Below are 16,133 nucleotides of genomic sequence, written 5' to 3'. Positions count from 1 at the left end.
TAGTACTGTGCAGGGGGAGCAGGGAAATATCTTCCACTTATGACACAGAGGTGGCTACACACATCCACCCTCCAGAAGCAGCTTTCCACGTACGCAGCTGTGCCTGGCTGCAGAGCAGGTACCTGCACAACAGGAGGAGAGAGTCTCCCCAGTCTGGTGGATATTTTTCAAACAGGTGAAGTTCATATAAAGAGTCTTGGACGGTGGAGAATAGACCTGTTACAAAAGCGTTTTAAAGGATTGTTCTCAAAAGGGGTTAAATCCAAACCCAGCACTGCAGTCTGGGTATAACATGTGTCCCAGCAAGCAGAGAAGTCCACCTAGGCTATCAGCTCGTGACATGGAAGAAATCGTCTACCACCTGAGCTCCTCCTGCTGCCTATGTAAAAGGGGGATGATGCCAAATTGCTTCACAGGTCACTGAAAGTTTAATGGAAGGTTCCCAGTAGTTCTGGAGCATGCAGCGAAGGTTGCTGTAGCACAAAGCATTACTGTTTATTCTGCCATTATCATTCAGTGGAGAAAAATGCAGAGTTCACTGTGACAGCTATTGAAACATCACCGAGGAAAGCCAAAAGTCCAGCAGTGAAATAACCTCGTCCTTCGGACAGACCCCCCGGTATTTTGTGCTCTGTCCCAGCAGAGGGAGCCCGAGTTTATTAACAAATCCCCATCCCAGAGGTAATCGCTATCAAGGTGGTACCAAACCCCAGGCATGCTGTGCACTGGTGGGGGAAGGTTGTGTGGTGGAAGAAGGCTGTATGCTGGTGGAGGAAGGCTGCATGCCAGTGGAGGCCACCTGCAGAAGGTGAAGAAGGTTCCCGGAGCAGCCCAGCTGTGATGCTGAAATCGGGCTGTGTTCCCAGTGGGGACCTCTGCGAAGAAAGCTAATGGTTTGCCAGGAGGTCCAGCAAGTAACTCTACTCCCTGTGACACTGTGAACATGTCAAGAGATGGATGGTTTGCGAGTGTAGAGGATATGCTTATTGCATGGTGGTGATGGTGGAGGGAATGCACTGACAGGTGCAGCAGAGCCATGTTAAGATGGATGCACTGAATTTAATTTGCTTCGGAGTCTTCCTCCAAGGCCCAGGCAGGGACCTGTGTAACTGTCTTTATAACAGGCCAGCTAGTTTAAATCCTGCCCATTTAGACAGTTCTCTCCAGAGGGTTCACTGATCACTGCAGTGCCAAATCCTTAGTTGTTTGCCATCTAGCTCCTGAATCCGGCCCCATTCTGGCTGCTGAGCAGTGTCCTAAAACCACCACAAGCACAAGACCGTGGCCATGATCCACAGTTCCTTAAACCTAATGGCAGCTTTTTTCACCAATTTCCCTGGGTTTTGGAGGCTCTGAGTTAGTGCATAGAGGGCTCAGTGCAAAGAAACAGGAACAGTTTTCATAAATAGCATTCTCGGAGCTCATGGGAATACCTTGAGCTTTCTCTGCAGACAACGTGAGATGAAATGTCTCCCAAGGACACAGATGTGTCTCAGCTGTGTGATCCTTCTTCCGGTAAGTAGTCGCACTGGTGCCATGGAGTCACTCACAGATGCAAAACTGCTTGGGAGAGGACAGGCTGTGGCACAGGAACTTGGGAAGATAACCGATCATTTTAGGTCAAATCCAAAGACCATTTAAACCAGCATTCATTACTCTTTAGTGCTCTAAAATGACTTGTTTTAGAAGACGAATAGTGAATGGGGACATTTCAGGGCAAAGGAATAAGAAGGCAAACGACTCAGGCTGTGCCCTGCGGAAAGCAGCAGATGGATATTTTCCAACACAACTTTTGAAAGGAAGGTTAAATTTCTCCAAGATAAGGAGAGCTCCAGCAAGCTGGAATGCATCACTAACCCCCCCCCCCCAAGCTCGTCCTATGATAACAGCTGTTGTGTTGGAAACCTAATGCTGATGAAAGAGTTAAAGGCTGGTTGATGGGCAATATCGGTGACACACCTCTGAATTGAGCATACTCCTGGAGTGAGACTGCGGACTGGTGTTACTCAATGAATAGAGGCCACTCCAAGGGAGTTTTTCCTTGAATAGAATGGGGTCAGGGAGCCGCTTTGGGGAACAATGGTTGCCACCGGCTAGCTGAATTTCTTACAATCACACACCATACCCCCTGATCAAATAGCTCCTTTGTCAGCCTGATATAAAAACATGTCATACAATGATGATCTGGAAGAATGACATGAGCTGGCCTTTCAAAGAGATCAGAAGGGCTTGTTTTGCACAAAAAGAGCCCCCATCAGAGTCAAGACAGAAAAAAAATGGAGAATAAAAGAGGGTGAATGGAAACAAACAGCAATAACAACAACAACAGAAAAGAGGGCAAGTTGGAAACTTGGGTCTGGCTTGTTTCACAGCGTCCCATGGCTGCAGCAGCACAGCACGGTCGAGTTGAATCTGTTTCGGCATGGATGTGGATGCTGGATTGTGTTGCCATTGGGTTTCCATTGTCATTCTGCACTGGGACAGAAGAAATTGCTGGATGGGAAAAGGTCACTTGGCCCAACGAACCATCTCCCCCCTCCCCGAAAGTGTCTCAACGCCATCTCTCCGCTTTCTCACTGTAGTTCTGTCCTCAGTCTTCCTAATGCAATGTTCGTCTGCTGCCTTCAGGGTCCTGCACAAAGTTCAGATTGCTCAGATGTCTATTCTTGTCTGCCTGTTCCCATGAGCTGGGAAATGTCTCTATGACGCCCAAATCACTTCTTTTTTTTTTTTTTAATCTTTTGTATTTTTTTGTTTCTTGGAGAGAGTGCCCTATTTTTGACCCTCTTTCTAGTATTTTTAGGAACATAATTGAGTTTTGCTGCAGGGAAAGAGTTTTTCTCCTAAGGAGGTTTTAAGATGCACAGGAAAGTGGATCCTTCTTGGCTGCTTTCAGGGGAACAGCATTCCTACAGTATCTGCCACAAGAGTCCCAAGAGATGGCATTTACACACAGTCATGACAACTTTTGTAAGCTAGAAAGTTCTGCAGTCCTGGAAATAGGCAACTGGGGGTGTCAGGCAGTTTCAGCACCTAGAAGTGTTTAAAACAGTTCATATTCAGGCTGAAAGCTTATATTTTATTAAAAAAAAAAAGAGTCAGACTATTCAGAAGAAATCACAGCAGATGAGAAGCTAAGCTCTTAGGAAACTGCTCCTGAAAATACATTGACAACAATGACAATATACTGAAGCTTTGCCCAGTGTTTTAGTTCTTTTTGATATTTTTCTTTGGATCACAATGTCGTTTTCCTCAAAAGGAAAAAAAGTCAGTGCAAAAGCTTCTAGAAGACTGCCGTATTTGTATAATTAAACATGGTAATTAGAAAGTAGAGATAATCTCAACTCTAGCCACTTGCACTTACGCTCTAAGACAGAAGTCTATGATCATATATTATTTCTTCTTTGTAAAGTATTTTATTTGTCCTTTTCTGCAATTTTGTGTAGAATCTCTTACACTGTTTTCTACTCAGCATATATTCATTTGCAGGAGAAGAATCTAGTAAGTTGTATTTACACAATACGCTATTTATTAAATACAGAGAATTTTTACAAGTACACATACACACATAGATGGCATGTATATAATAAATGAAATTGTTGCTGAGCTGAATGCCTCAGCTCTTCAATTCCTTCACCTAAAAGGCTACACTGCACAAAATTAGGGTCATAATAAATCACCTCCTCTACTGCAACATATCTCTGCAAAGCTATGCAGCTGGTTGAAAATAATTAGGCAATATTCTGGGTGCTGCCCAAAGATACATAGGAGACATTGGTTACAAATCTTCAACAGTTTAAGTTACAAGGCAATTACCAGATGCTACTTGTGTGTTTGAAGTGGTAGAGGAAAAAAATATCCCGCCTTGTGTTGTGCTATTTGTGAAATAATTCGGGATTGTATCATTAAAGCTCATACCACAGCAAAATAGTACAAAACACAGGTGGGTTGCAGCACATGTAATGTATTAAGAGTCTGAAGTTAGACACTGCGAAAAGTACTTAGGCACCTAAATAAAATGAGATTTCTAGTGGTGCAGAATACCCAGCAGTTTTGCTTGAATTTCACAGATTTTGAGCTGCCAGGAACAGACGGACAGCTGTCTTTTAGTTTGTCAATCTGGAAGGCAGGTTTCACTGCAAGGGCCCGTGTTTGGGATTGCTCCAGCATCCAGCTGGAAACTGCAGGCAGCATGGAAGGTGACACTCCACTTCTTAAACAGGATGTCCCTCAGGGACTGGGTGACAGATGACATGACCTAGACTGAGTACCTTCTATGTGCTGAGTGGATTTCTATAGTCCTGGTTTTGATCTATCCATCCTTAAAGTAAATCGCAGATATCTACCTGAGAGACTTCCAGTCATTTTGCAGCCGGCTGGATCTAACTGGGCATACAGGAGAAGCTGCTCTTGGCGCGCCATTGTTTGTAGGCTGGACTTTGCAAAGCACTCCCCAGTTTGACTGGGAGACTGTTGTTTTTTTAGGGCAGGTTATAAAATCCCCATTGGGGCTCAGGCCTGCTGGGTGTGGTGGCAACTCGCAAATTTGCAACACTTTTTCATTTTTCTCACTTAAACTGTTTTGTGGTGACGGTATTGTTTGGCCAGACATTCCTGTTTTGTGGTTATTCTTGGCTGCTGTTTTTCTTTATTATGGAAGTTCTGGATATGCCAGATGGCTAATTTTTCTATTGTCTTTGGACGATGATACCCTGTTTTGGGGTAAAGTAGCATGATTCCCTTAAGAGCAATGAAACTATGTTTGCAGCAACCTTGCATCCACCCTGCGATCTTGGACAATTCAAGGATAGAAAAAGTCACGTGAAGGGAACACTAACTGCACAGTTAACTATTGCAAAGGTTGGGTGTGTGCAAAAAGTCAGGTTGCACATGAACCTTAACTTTGTCCCTTTGTCAAAAGGTGGTACTATCAAAATGTGAGTGACAAAGTCAACATGGTTGTTTCTACACCACTTCTGCTTTCTTTGGCCTCCTGGCTGTGCTGTGCTGGACCTTCCCTATTCAAATTTCTAATGAATCTTCTTGTATTCTACTCTGGTTCTTACCATGCAGTTATAACCTTGGTATTGGGAGCAAGCCTGGAAAATTTCAGAATGAAAACCGAAACCTTCTAAAAGGTAGGAGCAAATAAAAAACAGTGGATTTTAATATAGCAACAGCTGGACTTCAACTTTAATAATGTATATTTTTTTAGAGCATGTAGTGTTTCAGATCAGATACAGATATTTTGTGTGTGCTTCCGCTAAATCAGGCCTCCTGTCAATAATGCAATGAGAGGGTGGCATAATATATTAAAGTATTAATTACTATTAATTACTTTTCTGATGATGGGTCTACTAAAGATACTTAAAATGGGTATGTGAGAATTGATCAGAAATTCTGTGGCTTGTTACCACTGATCATGAGCCATTTCAAACCAAAGGAAAACCCGACTCCCATGAAAAAGATACTGTGTTTTTACAAGAAATAAAAACTACTGGTCACTTGATTGCTATGGGGATGGATATAACTAAATTGAGCTTTCTTAAGGCAGAGAGCACAATCTAAGAGCAAAAAAAAAAAAAAGGGGGGGGGGGAGGGAGAGAGGGAGCGCAAGAGAGCTGAATTGATTTCAGTCTGTTCAGGTCTAGCTGGAAAACACAATACAGTGAAACGGTCCCTTAGTCGGCAAGCTTCTTTTCCTAGGTTTTTCCCATGGTTTGAAGTGGAGAGGGAGGGATGGTATTAGAAAAAGTGTGTGTGTTTGAGAGGGAGAGAGACAAGGCTGTAGGAAAGGCAGAGAGATGAGAGACATCGTTTGGAAGGGTGCAAAATAGTCCATTCCTTCTGGGGAGTGGAAAACTTTGATGTCAGTGTCTCTGATTTTAAAGCGGCAGTGTCAGGTTCAGGCTGAAAGGCCCTGGTATTTGAATCTTTGTCTGTGCTTGTGCTCCGGACTCTGCCTGTGCACACACCTGCACCTCCAAACACCTGTTGGGACATCCACTCAGCAAATGGCCCTTGCACTCCAGAGCGAATGGCAGAAAATAACCGCACGCAAGTAGATGTCTTTACTGACTCCTTGTGCAGAGGTTCATGCTGAAAAAGCACGGTTGTATGTTTGGGAGCATGAAGAGAGAAAAGCATCAGGCAGCCTCCCCTCGCCTCCCCCTTTTACAAAGATATTTTTCTTCCTGCTGTTACTAATGCAGTTACAAGATGAGGAAAATAATCTCTGAAGGGCATTGTGATTAGTCAGCCATTGTATAATAGTAAATTCAGTTTCAAGAGTCACAAATGAAGCTTGGAAGTCTGAAGCCCTTTCTCCTTTATGCAGAATTGCAGGCATCTTGCTCAGTCTGGCTGTTTTGTCTTTTGAGCTGCATTTCAAGATAATGCTACTAATAATTCAGGCATGTTAAGAATGATGAGTCTATTGCAAGCCTGGAAGAAAAGTGAAAGAATAGGACCAAATTTACCACTTACGGCACACAAATATTTCTGGTGTAGTTGATCCAGAGTGCAAGTGGCTTCTTCTCCTTTCCTCCTTTCCAAGTGCAGACTTGCACTCCAAGATTTGCATTCCAAGATTTGCACCTGCAAGTGGAGCCGTGAGAGCTCTTGCTCTGCTAGGCAGCAAGCTGCTCTTGCAGGGGTTGTCACCCAAAATTCATACCAGGCACTAAGATGCTGCAAAAGCAGAAAACATATTTGGGAATTATGTAGTGTTGAAGTCAATATAAATGTTACTGTGATGATCCTGGGACTGTGAGGTCTTGATTTCTGGCAAGAATACAGGCTCATGTGCATGGGGTGGTTGATGGGCTCTGACGAGAGACAGACAATGAATCAATTTATGTTCATCGACAGACTTCCTTTATTGGAAGAAGAGATTTTGACTTGAGTCTCTGGAATGTCAGCATTTTTCTTCCCAATACTTTGTTTTCTATTTAAATAGATAGAGTGAAAGGCCTATTTCCATGGCAGGTGGGCTGGAGAAGGGGGGTTTTAATGGCTCTTTATTCTTGTATTTATAATCTGACACGCTGTACACACGTTTGTCACAAAACTGTGTGAGGTGCCCACCTCCTATCCACACATTGTCCAGCAGATGTTAAAGCCATCAAGTGTGTTTGCTTCCAGTACCAAAGGAAAACATTCTCTATTTTGGGATGTGGGATTTTTTTTTAACTGATCTAAACAAACAAACAAAAAATAGCCTTGGAGAGGTAAGCCTTGCATGATCATAAGAAACTTGTGTAAATGAGGATCTAAGGTCTGTTCCCTGACCCATAAACTGGGTTAGTAATTAGTTGTTCCTGCAGTTTGTTGTTGTCACAGAAGCCGAGGTTAGGCTGAAGCCTATTTAAAACTCACATGCATTAGCAATACGGGATATCTAAGCATACACTTACCGCAGTGACTGATCATTAGTTACTATTTATAGTAATACCTGAGAGCGTGCAATCACAGCAGAGGTTATGTCTCATGAGGTACTGTAGCAGTGTAGAAGACGGTACTTTGTCCCAAGGAATTTACAACCAAAGGCCCCAAACCTGCAGATGAATCTGCTAGATGGACCCTTGTGCACACATGGTAGCCTGTTGCAGGACTAGAGCCCTCAGTGTATGGACAGAGGAATAACTTATTCTACACATTCTTTACTTGTTGACTATATATGTGTGCTTCACTAATAAGAGACCCCTTGAATACTCTCATTGCACTTTCAAACTGTATGTCCTGGAAAAGGCTGGTATTGAGAGCAGAACTTGCCTCACGGCTTGGCTATGCTATAAATCTTAATACAGGATTCAGCCATTTGAAGTTTCAATGATAAGGGAAGACAGAATTAACCACTGAGCAATAGAAAATGTGAGCCTCCTAATTAAAAAAAAAAAAAAATACTGTGCAAGAAAGGACGGCTAGTGAAATGTTGCCTCTACCGTAGAGGAGAGAGATGAAGTAAGCCTAGAACTCCTAAAATTCTGAACCCGTGAATTTGTATCTGGTGTTGATAATTAGGCTCCGTCTTGATTGCCTGGTCAAGGCAGATGCAAAACTGCCAGTACAACTATGCTTGCTCGCTTTCCATATTACTACCTTGTAAGTGAAGCTTCACATATGAGAACAGTGCATCCTCCAGAGCAAAGGACCTCGCTGTGCCCATGGGCACATGATGAGTTAGGACACTGTGAGACTTGTTCATAGAAGGCTAAGGACTGTTTGAAGTAGTCATGCAGGTGGAAGGCGTATGTAGGATAAAATTAGTACCATAACTACTGCTGCTCTGAAGATACTTTTACATTGCTTTCTAAACACACCAAAAAGTTTTGGAACAACTGGTGGAATTAATGAAAACTGAGCTGAAAATCGCGAGAAACAACTTCATAAGTCTTGATCATCCTCTCAGGGAAGCCAGTGGGAATTTGAATGTTTAGTTCCTCAGGCTCTGAGTATAAAAGGAAAAAGCCCCTAAAATATCTTCATAGGTAGTCCCTATAAAAGCACAAGATTCAAAAGCATTCCTTTAGGAGATCAAGGACGGTCCAGCCTTTGAAGCCTGGAGGATTGGGAAATTTAAAGATCTTTGTGGCAATCATATTGTGCCATTAGAAATCTACCATTTGGAATTGTAAAGTGTTTAAAAGGAATGATTCCAAATTCCACAGCTGTCTGGTGAGTGACAACCTGATGTGGCCTGGGGGGGAGGAAGAAGGTCATTGTTGAGAAAACAGTTAAAATGAACATTTTCTGAACAGATGCTTTAGATAATACTTTGATAAATGAGGTTAAAAACACATAAAATCATCTGGATGACTTCCAGAAAATAACAGATTAGCAAAACAAACAAACAAAACTCAAAACCCAAAGCCAAGGAATAGGTATAGGGCCAGTACTTAGCAAGTAACAGAGGACTGCTCAAAATAAAATGATCAATAAACAGAGTCTAAAACAGCAAGATGAGACAATTCTGCTGGCTATGGGAAGTGACACATTTTTATTACACTGCAGTTTTCCATAGGAGAGAGCTTCCAGAAGCTGGGCTGTTTTAGGTTTGTTATACTAAAATATTTGTCAAACCATTTTTATTGCTTTTTTTCTTAAGTCATCCAAGCAGCTCATCTGCTGATCAAAATACGAAACCATTACACGTGCCTAGCTAGTGGATAATGAGAGTGACCCCCTCAGTCTAGTAGCTTCCTCAGCTGAGTATAGTGAGAAAAGTAAGCAAACAGCATCACTGATGACAAACTGATTTATGAAATGGTTTGTTTTCAGAATCTTTGGTATAATTATGAATAAAGGTCCTGATTCTGTGACTGCTGAGAAGCTTATGGGAATGGCAGCTGGCTGGATGCCTTCAGTTCTCATTAAAAACTCTGCAGATGTGGTCTGGAAGCACACAGAATAGGGCCTGCTGGCATTATTTTTAAGGGAAGCTTTTTCCTTGCCCTTTATAGAACTCATGGCAAACGTCTTCTAATTCTGATTTCTTCTGGTATACCTTTTATAGGCAAAACCAAATCAATATGTGTAATTTGGGAAAAAGAGGGAAAATTCCGCATAACCTTTCAATTTTATCCTCTTTAATCCTTTGATAATTTTTGTGCTTCTCCTGTAGAAAAGCAATTTTGCTAATCACCTTTGTGCCAATCCCTGCATTCCTGACAATAGCGTGAACAGCCTCCATCAAAGTCTTTGATGTGGGAAAGACACACACACACACACACACATAATCTGAAAACAATTCAGCTCCTTGGTTCTCAATGGCGAGCACTCTGCTTTAATAGAGTGCAAGTTCCGTGGAGGTTTCTAATCCTTTCTGCCAAACAGAAGAGACACAGTCAGGTAGCACACCTTATTCAGAAGTTAAAATAACATGTTACTTGCTCTCAGAGAAAATCAAAACAACTCAAGATCAAAAACAGATTCCGCCAACCCTAACGGGATAGACTTTCTACTCAGATAACTCTTGATCTAAGTGTGTAACAAGTAACCTGCTTTAATCCCTCAAAGCGATGGTGTTACAGATAAGTACTGTAGTAGCAGAGGAGGTGTCTTAAGTTTCAGAAATACACAAAGCATTGGTTGGAAAGAAAAACAAAACAAAGAGCTGTCCACCTGCTTGTGTCTTTAGCTGAAAAGGTGTATTTGAGGGCAGTGTAAAGAAGAATAAGACCCTTTGGGGACAGCAAAAAAAATGACAGGCAGGTATTGAAATGGTATTTCTTCCAAGCTGCATTTCATTGACTTATTCTGTTATTTTATGGGTGTAAGCCCCCATTTTTAGCTTACAGATCCTATAAGCTATGATGCTAGAATGAACTGTGACTTTAGCACAGAATCCTACTCTATTTTCAAGAGGTTCAGGGTGGCTAAGAGCCATGAAAAGATTGGGATCTTTGACTATAAGATTTTTGAAGAAAATACTATTGATTATGTGATTATACTGCACTAAGCACCTGCACTGAATCCTTTATGAATATGGAAAACACAATAAAAATAATCATGTTACATGTACAATTTTAGTAAAGGCTCAGAACCTTCCTTGGTTTCTGCTCCTGCAGAAACCTACATGTGTACTTCCTTTTGCACTGCTGAGATGACTAGTGCCACCGGGTCCTTTCCTCCGAGGCTCTAAACATGCGCTGCTTACTGTCGTAACCGATGTGGCAGTAATAAAACTTCTGATACTTGAGGAGGGATGTGTGATAGATGTTTGATAGCCCCATAGCAGTGGCAGTAGTAGTAGTAACCATGCCTAAGAATTAATGTATGCAGTTGCAGGTCCATTAGTCTCAAAAATAAAGAAAACAATTGATGGTGATATCCGTGTTACAGATAAAGATTAATAACTGTTACTACCTTGTCAGGGAATTAGCTGCACCAGAAAACAAAGCTTATATTTAAGAGCAACGTATCTCATTGGTTTCTTCATACTACTGTTTGTGCCTCCTGTCTGGATCATATCTGGTCCTTTCCACAGCTACTGCATGCAAACAGATGTTTCATCTGATCCAAGTCTTTCATAGTTCTTTATCTTTAGGTCACAGATTGCAAGGTACCAAGGGCCCACTTCTACAGACGCGCCTGTCCATACTTCGGTCTTGGTCTCCCAGTGGGCCACACTGCACATATAACTTTGCAGCCAGGTTCCTTTTAGAGTGTACTAAGCAGTTTCCTCAGTGAAGTGTCACTGGCATAGACTGAAGGCTATTGTAGACTGGGATCTTACCCTTAATGATACAGCCAAATAAAGATATAGCCAGACTGTATCTCCAAGGGGAAAAAAACAATCTGATACTGTTTTTTTTTTTAAAAAAATCTAGTAACGGTGAACTACCACAAACCTTGATAAGCTGTTTGAACAGACGGTTTTCTTTACTACAAAAACGTGCTTCATTCATGAATACGTTTTCCATCACTTTCTGTCCACAGTTCTTATCTCTTTGTCTGGTAGATTGAAGAGCCTGGTATTACCAAATTTTTCTTCCCCGGTTTAAGTGCTCATAAGGTAAGATCAACTTGCACCTTAACCTTCCCTTTAGAAAGCTAAATAGACTGAGCACCTTGGGTCTCACTATAAAACATGTTTGACAGTCCTGTAATCATTCTTGCTACTCTTCTTTGAAACCCCTCTAGTTTTTCAACATCCTTCTTGAAATGTTGGCAGGACAAATTATTTCCAAAGCAGCCACAACACAGGCAAAACCAGAGCTAAAAGAACCTCCCAGCTCTTGTTTGTTTCCCAAGACAGCACTAGCTCTTTGGTCACAGCACTGCAGAAGAAGCTCACGTTCAACTGATTATTCATCTTAATGAATACTTTACGGAATTGCAGCTTTGCAGGATAGAGTTACATCCTTTCAGTGTGACCTACATTCTTTGTTCCTAGATGTGAGACTTTACATTTGGCTTGATTGAAATACATACAATCTGATTACACCTAAACTTAACGTAGAGTTCTGCAGCCACGAACGTCCTTTGCATGATTTACTCTTCCCTCGGGCTTTATGCCTTCTACAAAGCTTTGCTAATAACTATTACAGATTTTTTTTTTAGGTCACTAATAAAAATATTAAATCACATAAGTCACATAAAGTCAACAAACTATCTCTGTGGGTCCCACTAAGAAGGACCAACTTGATAATAAACATATACTTGCACTAACAATTTAGGACAGAGAAGTTATTTAGTGTTTAATATATTTAATATTTCAAACATTGTCAGTTGATTACAAAAAAATTAGTTACATTTACTTAAATTTAATGTCATCAAAAACATACCAATTTAATTTGATACAAAACTGCATTCATGACTGTTTTGTATAAACTCATGTTTAAGTCATGTTCATTATATTACCTCCCTTTCAACTGTCTACTTAAATCCTGTACCAGATGTGCTGTTATTTTATCTGAGCAAAAACTTAGGCTGATAAATATTTTAATTACTTGGGCTATCTGATTCACTTGTTACAAATGCTGATAAAACATTTGCCTTCTGGTCTTCTGGACCTTCCCTGAGTTCCAGGTTGTATTAAAATTCAGTGTAAATGGACCGGACAGTTCCTCAACAAGCAGCTTCCAGAGCAGGTGATTTAGTCCTATGAATACCTGAGATTATACAGACAAGATGACCTCGTGGAACAGGACATAAGTACTGTCTAAAGGCCTGTCTGCTATGGTAACCTCATTATACACTGAAATTTATTTTTCTACTTCACTGTGCAAAAGGAGATGCAGTCTGTGGTGGGTAAGTGATACCTGTACAAAGCATTCTAGGCAGATGATGAACTTCTTACAACTTATTTATCTTTTAATTTTGAGGGAGAAATCTCCTCAAACATTTCAGTCTTCCGTAGAGTGGAAAATACTACAAGAATGAATAACAACATCATACTCGCATTTTCCTGCTCCACTGTCTGTGGGAAGCAGCGCTGCCACTTTGGATCAGGATCATTCTGTGCTGTCAGTACTCCAGGCTCCTGTGGATGGCAACAATGATTCAGTTATTATGAACCCTTCCTTCGTGGCAGTGTGCATGTATGTGTGCACACACACACGTGTGAAGTGAGAGGGCTTTTCAGCCCCTGCTTTGTAGAACCCTGGATGGGGAAGTGACGGCACCAAAGTGTCCGTCGGGAAAGCCAGCCTTAAGTCCATTGCAAGCAGGGCCCACTCTTGCATGGGGGGAGAACCTTTCTTTCAAATGGCCCAGGAACCTGGGAGACTCGAAAACTGCTGCTGCAACACTGGCTGACCCCTGCTGTCTTTCCAAGGGCGCCGGGCGCTCAAGGGTAATTAATGAGCATTAATCACCTTGCTCTTCACCTTCCTTTGCAGGGGTGCTGCGCCCAGCGGGAGCTGCTCCAGGTGGTGGAGCACATGCTCTGGCTACCTGGAACCGCCATCCCTGCTGTGAATTACTATTAATGAACACACGGAGAAGGTGACGCTATCAACCCCAGCTAGGAAGGACACGGAACCGTGTGCGGGGGGGGGGGGGGAGCACTTCCGCAGCGGGCAGAGGCCAGGGGAGTCCCAGTGGCTCCCGTTAACGAATTAACTCGCTAATGAGGGTGGGCTCGGCAGGGCCTGTGTCCCCCCCCGGCCGCCGCCTCCTCCTCCCCCGGAGGGGGGCAGTGACAGGCGGCGGCTCCTGCCCCATGTGACTGGGGAGCGGCTGCCCCCGTCCATGGCTTGGCCTCCCCCGGGCAGCAGCAGCTCCGGCTCCCGGGGAGGAGGGGCAGGAGCTGCTGCTCCATGGGGAGGAAGGGCAGCCCTCGATCCCCCCAGGCGGAGGGGGGATCCCGGGCCGCCTCCCCCCCCCCCTTCCTCCTCCTCCTCCTCCTCCTCCCCGCTCTGGGCCTTGCCCGAGGAGCTGCTGCTCCTCATCTGCTCCTACCTGGACGCGCAGGCCTTGGGCCGCCTGGGCCAGGTCTGCCGCCGCCTGCGCTTCTTCACTAGCCGCGATGTCCTCTGGAGGCGCATAGCCCGCGGCTGCCTCAACTCCGGCTTCACCCAGCTCGGCACCGACCTGTAAGCGCCGCGGCGGCGGCGGAAGGGCGGCGGGGAGGCGGCGGCGGCGGCTGGGAAAGGCCGGGGATGCCGCGGCCTAGCTGGTTGCTAAGGGGCGTTCTGCGCTGCCGGCGTAGTCGCTACGGGGGGCTCCCCGCCGCCGCGCCGGGGCGGGGGGAGGGGGGCTATTCTCGAAGCGCGGCTGCGCCGTCGTCGTTGGCCCGCGCCGGCAGGGGCGGCGAGGGCAGGGGAAGGGCCCTGGGGCCGCCCCCGCCGGGGGAGGGACCGCGGGGGGCGGCCGTGGGGCAGGGCGGGGGGGCGCGCTGGTTTCGCACTCCGTCCCCGCGGGGCAGCGGGCGAGCGCGCTGGGGGCTCGCTGGGGGTGCCCCCCCCAACCCAGGGGAGGCCGAGCGGCCAAACCGCCTTCCGCAAGCGTGCGTAGGGCCGGGGGGCTTCGAGGCAGGGGCGGTGGGAGCAGGGAGCCGGCGCCGTCGCGCGGGGCGGCCCTCGTGCGCTCGCGGCCCCCGGCAGCCGCTCAGCAGCGCGGGTCGGGGCCGGCTCACCGAAGCCTTGGAGGTGTCGCGCCCCGCGAGCCAGCTTTTGGTGGCAGGAGTCTCCTTCGTAACTTAGCGTGATCTCAGCTCGCCGTAGGTTAAGGGTAGGCGCCAGCCGTGTTGGCCGCGCTGCGTGCGGCCGAGCCGCTTTCCGGGCGAAGCGCCTTGTTGGGCCCGGGCCTTGGCGCTAGGGCGAGAACGCAAACGCTGCGTTTCCTCTCTCAAACTTAGTAGCCTCCAAAACAGCCCTTGGAGGCAACTGCACAACTTGGGGCTTTCTGCTTTAGGGATCCCAAGAGGAAAATTATGTTCTTAAGATCTACTTCCTGCGTTTCCCTTTCGCCGAGGCCCAGAGTCTGGTGTGTCATTTCGGTTTGTTTCCCCTACGCGCTGTGTTGACATGAATCGTAAAAGAAGAGATGTCAGCTCTTGAGGCCTATTTTGCTGTCTCGTATTGCTGTCTCATCGATAGCACAGACTTTAGAGGCAACAGTTTCTGCAAGCAAGACCAGGACTTCTGTGGTGGTGAATATCCATGTGTTGGGTTTTCAGTCCAGCGCATCAGCTGTTCAGTCGTCGTAGAGTGGGGGTTGCAGACCGCAGATATCGCAACCAAGCACTGAATTTTGCAAGATAAGCACAGTTCCCTTCGAAGTCAGCAGGCGTAAGGGCTGCAGAATGGCTGTGCGTTGTGACTTCTGGATCCTGTCTACTGTGATATATTATTTTGTCTACCGAGGAAATGAAGTTCTGTATTTTTTCATTAAGGATAAGGTGATACTATGCCGCTTTGGTTGCAAGAGGGATCAGGTGTACAGCAGAGCAGGTGCAGCATATGCAAGGACCACCATTTCCCCCGGCAGAGGAATGCAGGTCTATAAAGAGCTTCAGAAGAGGTTTGTTAGGTCAGAGGTTTTGAGTGAAAGGAAGGGTACTTGAGTGTCAAACTCCTAGGGTTTTCTGTGCTGTTAGGTTTGCTATGAACAATTTCTTTAGTAATTCTAGGATGTGCTTTTGTGCTGAGTCTTATTTTCAAGTTTTCTTTAAACATCTGTATTTCCAAGTGCTGCTTTTAGTGTTGGTCATCACTACCCTGGTCTAGGGAGTTCAAGCATGGGTAATACACAGAGTGGCATCACAAGCTTGTTATGCAGGAGTGTTGAGGTGTAGCTGGGAGCTGAATCTTTTAATTACGTTTAACCTAGTGGAGAGCTCACAGTCTTCAGTTCTTTGAAACAGATAGTATGCCAGATATTTTAGACAATACCTGAAAGCCAACAACCTGTTTTCACTGTGTGCCAGCATCTTGGGACACTTGCAAGAGTTTTGCTCCAGTAGGGTACAGAGTTTTGGCAACAGATAAAGACAAGGGCCTATCTCAGAAGGAGGGGACTGAATATCTGTGCATCTCCAAAAGAATCGCCATGAATGTCTGTATTGGGATGCGGTACAGTTATAGATTTTGTACTTAGCTTAAAAAGAGTTAAATATTCTCTATGGCAGTTTGAGGTTTTTAAATAGCCTTGTCTTTTCTGTGCCATCTGCTCCTCATGCGTGTCTC

The 16,133-nt window shown here is 44.8% G+C and overlaps 1 protein-coding gene and 1 long non-coding RNA gene across 2 annotated transcripts in view; one reads left to right on the top strand and one right to left on the bottom strand.

Annotated features, from left to right (window-relative positions):
- Positions 1-12,795: 12,795 nt before the first annotated feature.
- Positions 12,796-14,252, bottom strand: LOC134142803 (uncharacterized). The gene is made up of 2 exons (XR_009958962.1): positions 13,906-14,252; positions 12,796-12,985 (listed from the first exon to the last, which is right to left on the bottom strand). It is a non-coding gene; the product is annotated as an uncharacterized LOC134142803 (long non-coding RNA).
- FBXW4 (F-box and WD repeat domain containing 4) overlaps positions 13,513-16,133 on the top strand; it is a 64,543-nt gene continuing 61,922 nt past the window's right edge. The window contains exon 1 of the mRNA XM_062580330.1: positions 13,513-14,039. Coding sequence (XP_062436314.1) covers positions 13,696-14,039 — 344 coding nt within the window. The 5' untranslated portion in view covers positions 13,513-13,695. The remainder of the gene's footprint in view (positions 14,040-16,133) is intronic.

The sequence above is a fragment of the Rhea pennata genome, chromosome 7 (genome assembly GCF_028389875.1).
Source record: "Rhea pennata isolate bPtePen1 chromosome 7, bPtePen1.pri, whole genome shotgun sequence".
Lineage (NCBI taxonomy): Eukaryota > Metazoa > Chordata > Aves > Rheiformes > Rheidae > Rhea > Rhea pennata.
The sequence above is the reverse complement of the archived record's forward strand: the minus strand, read 5'-3'. Positions and strand labels throughout refer to the sequence as shown.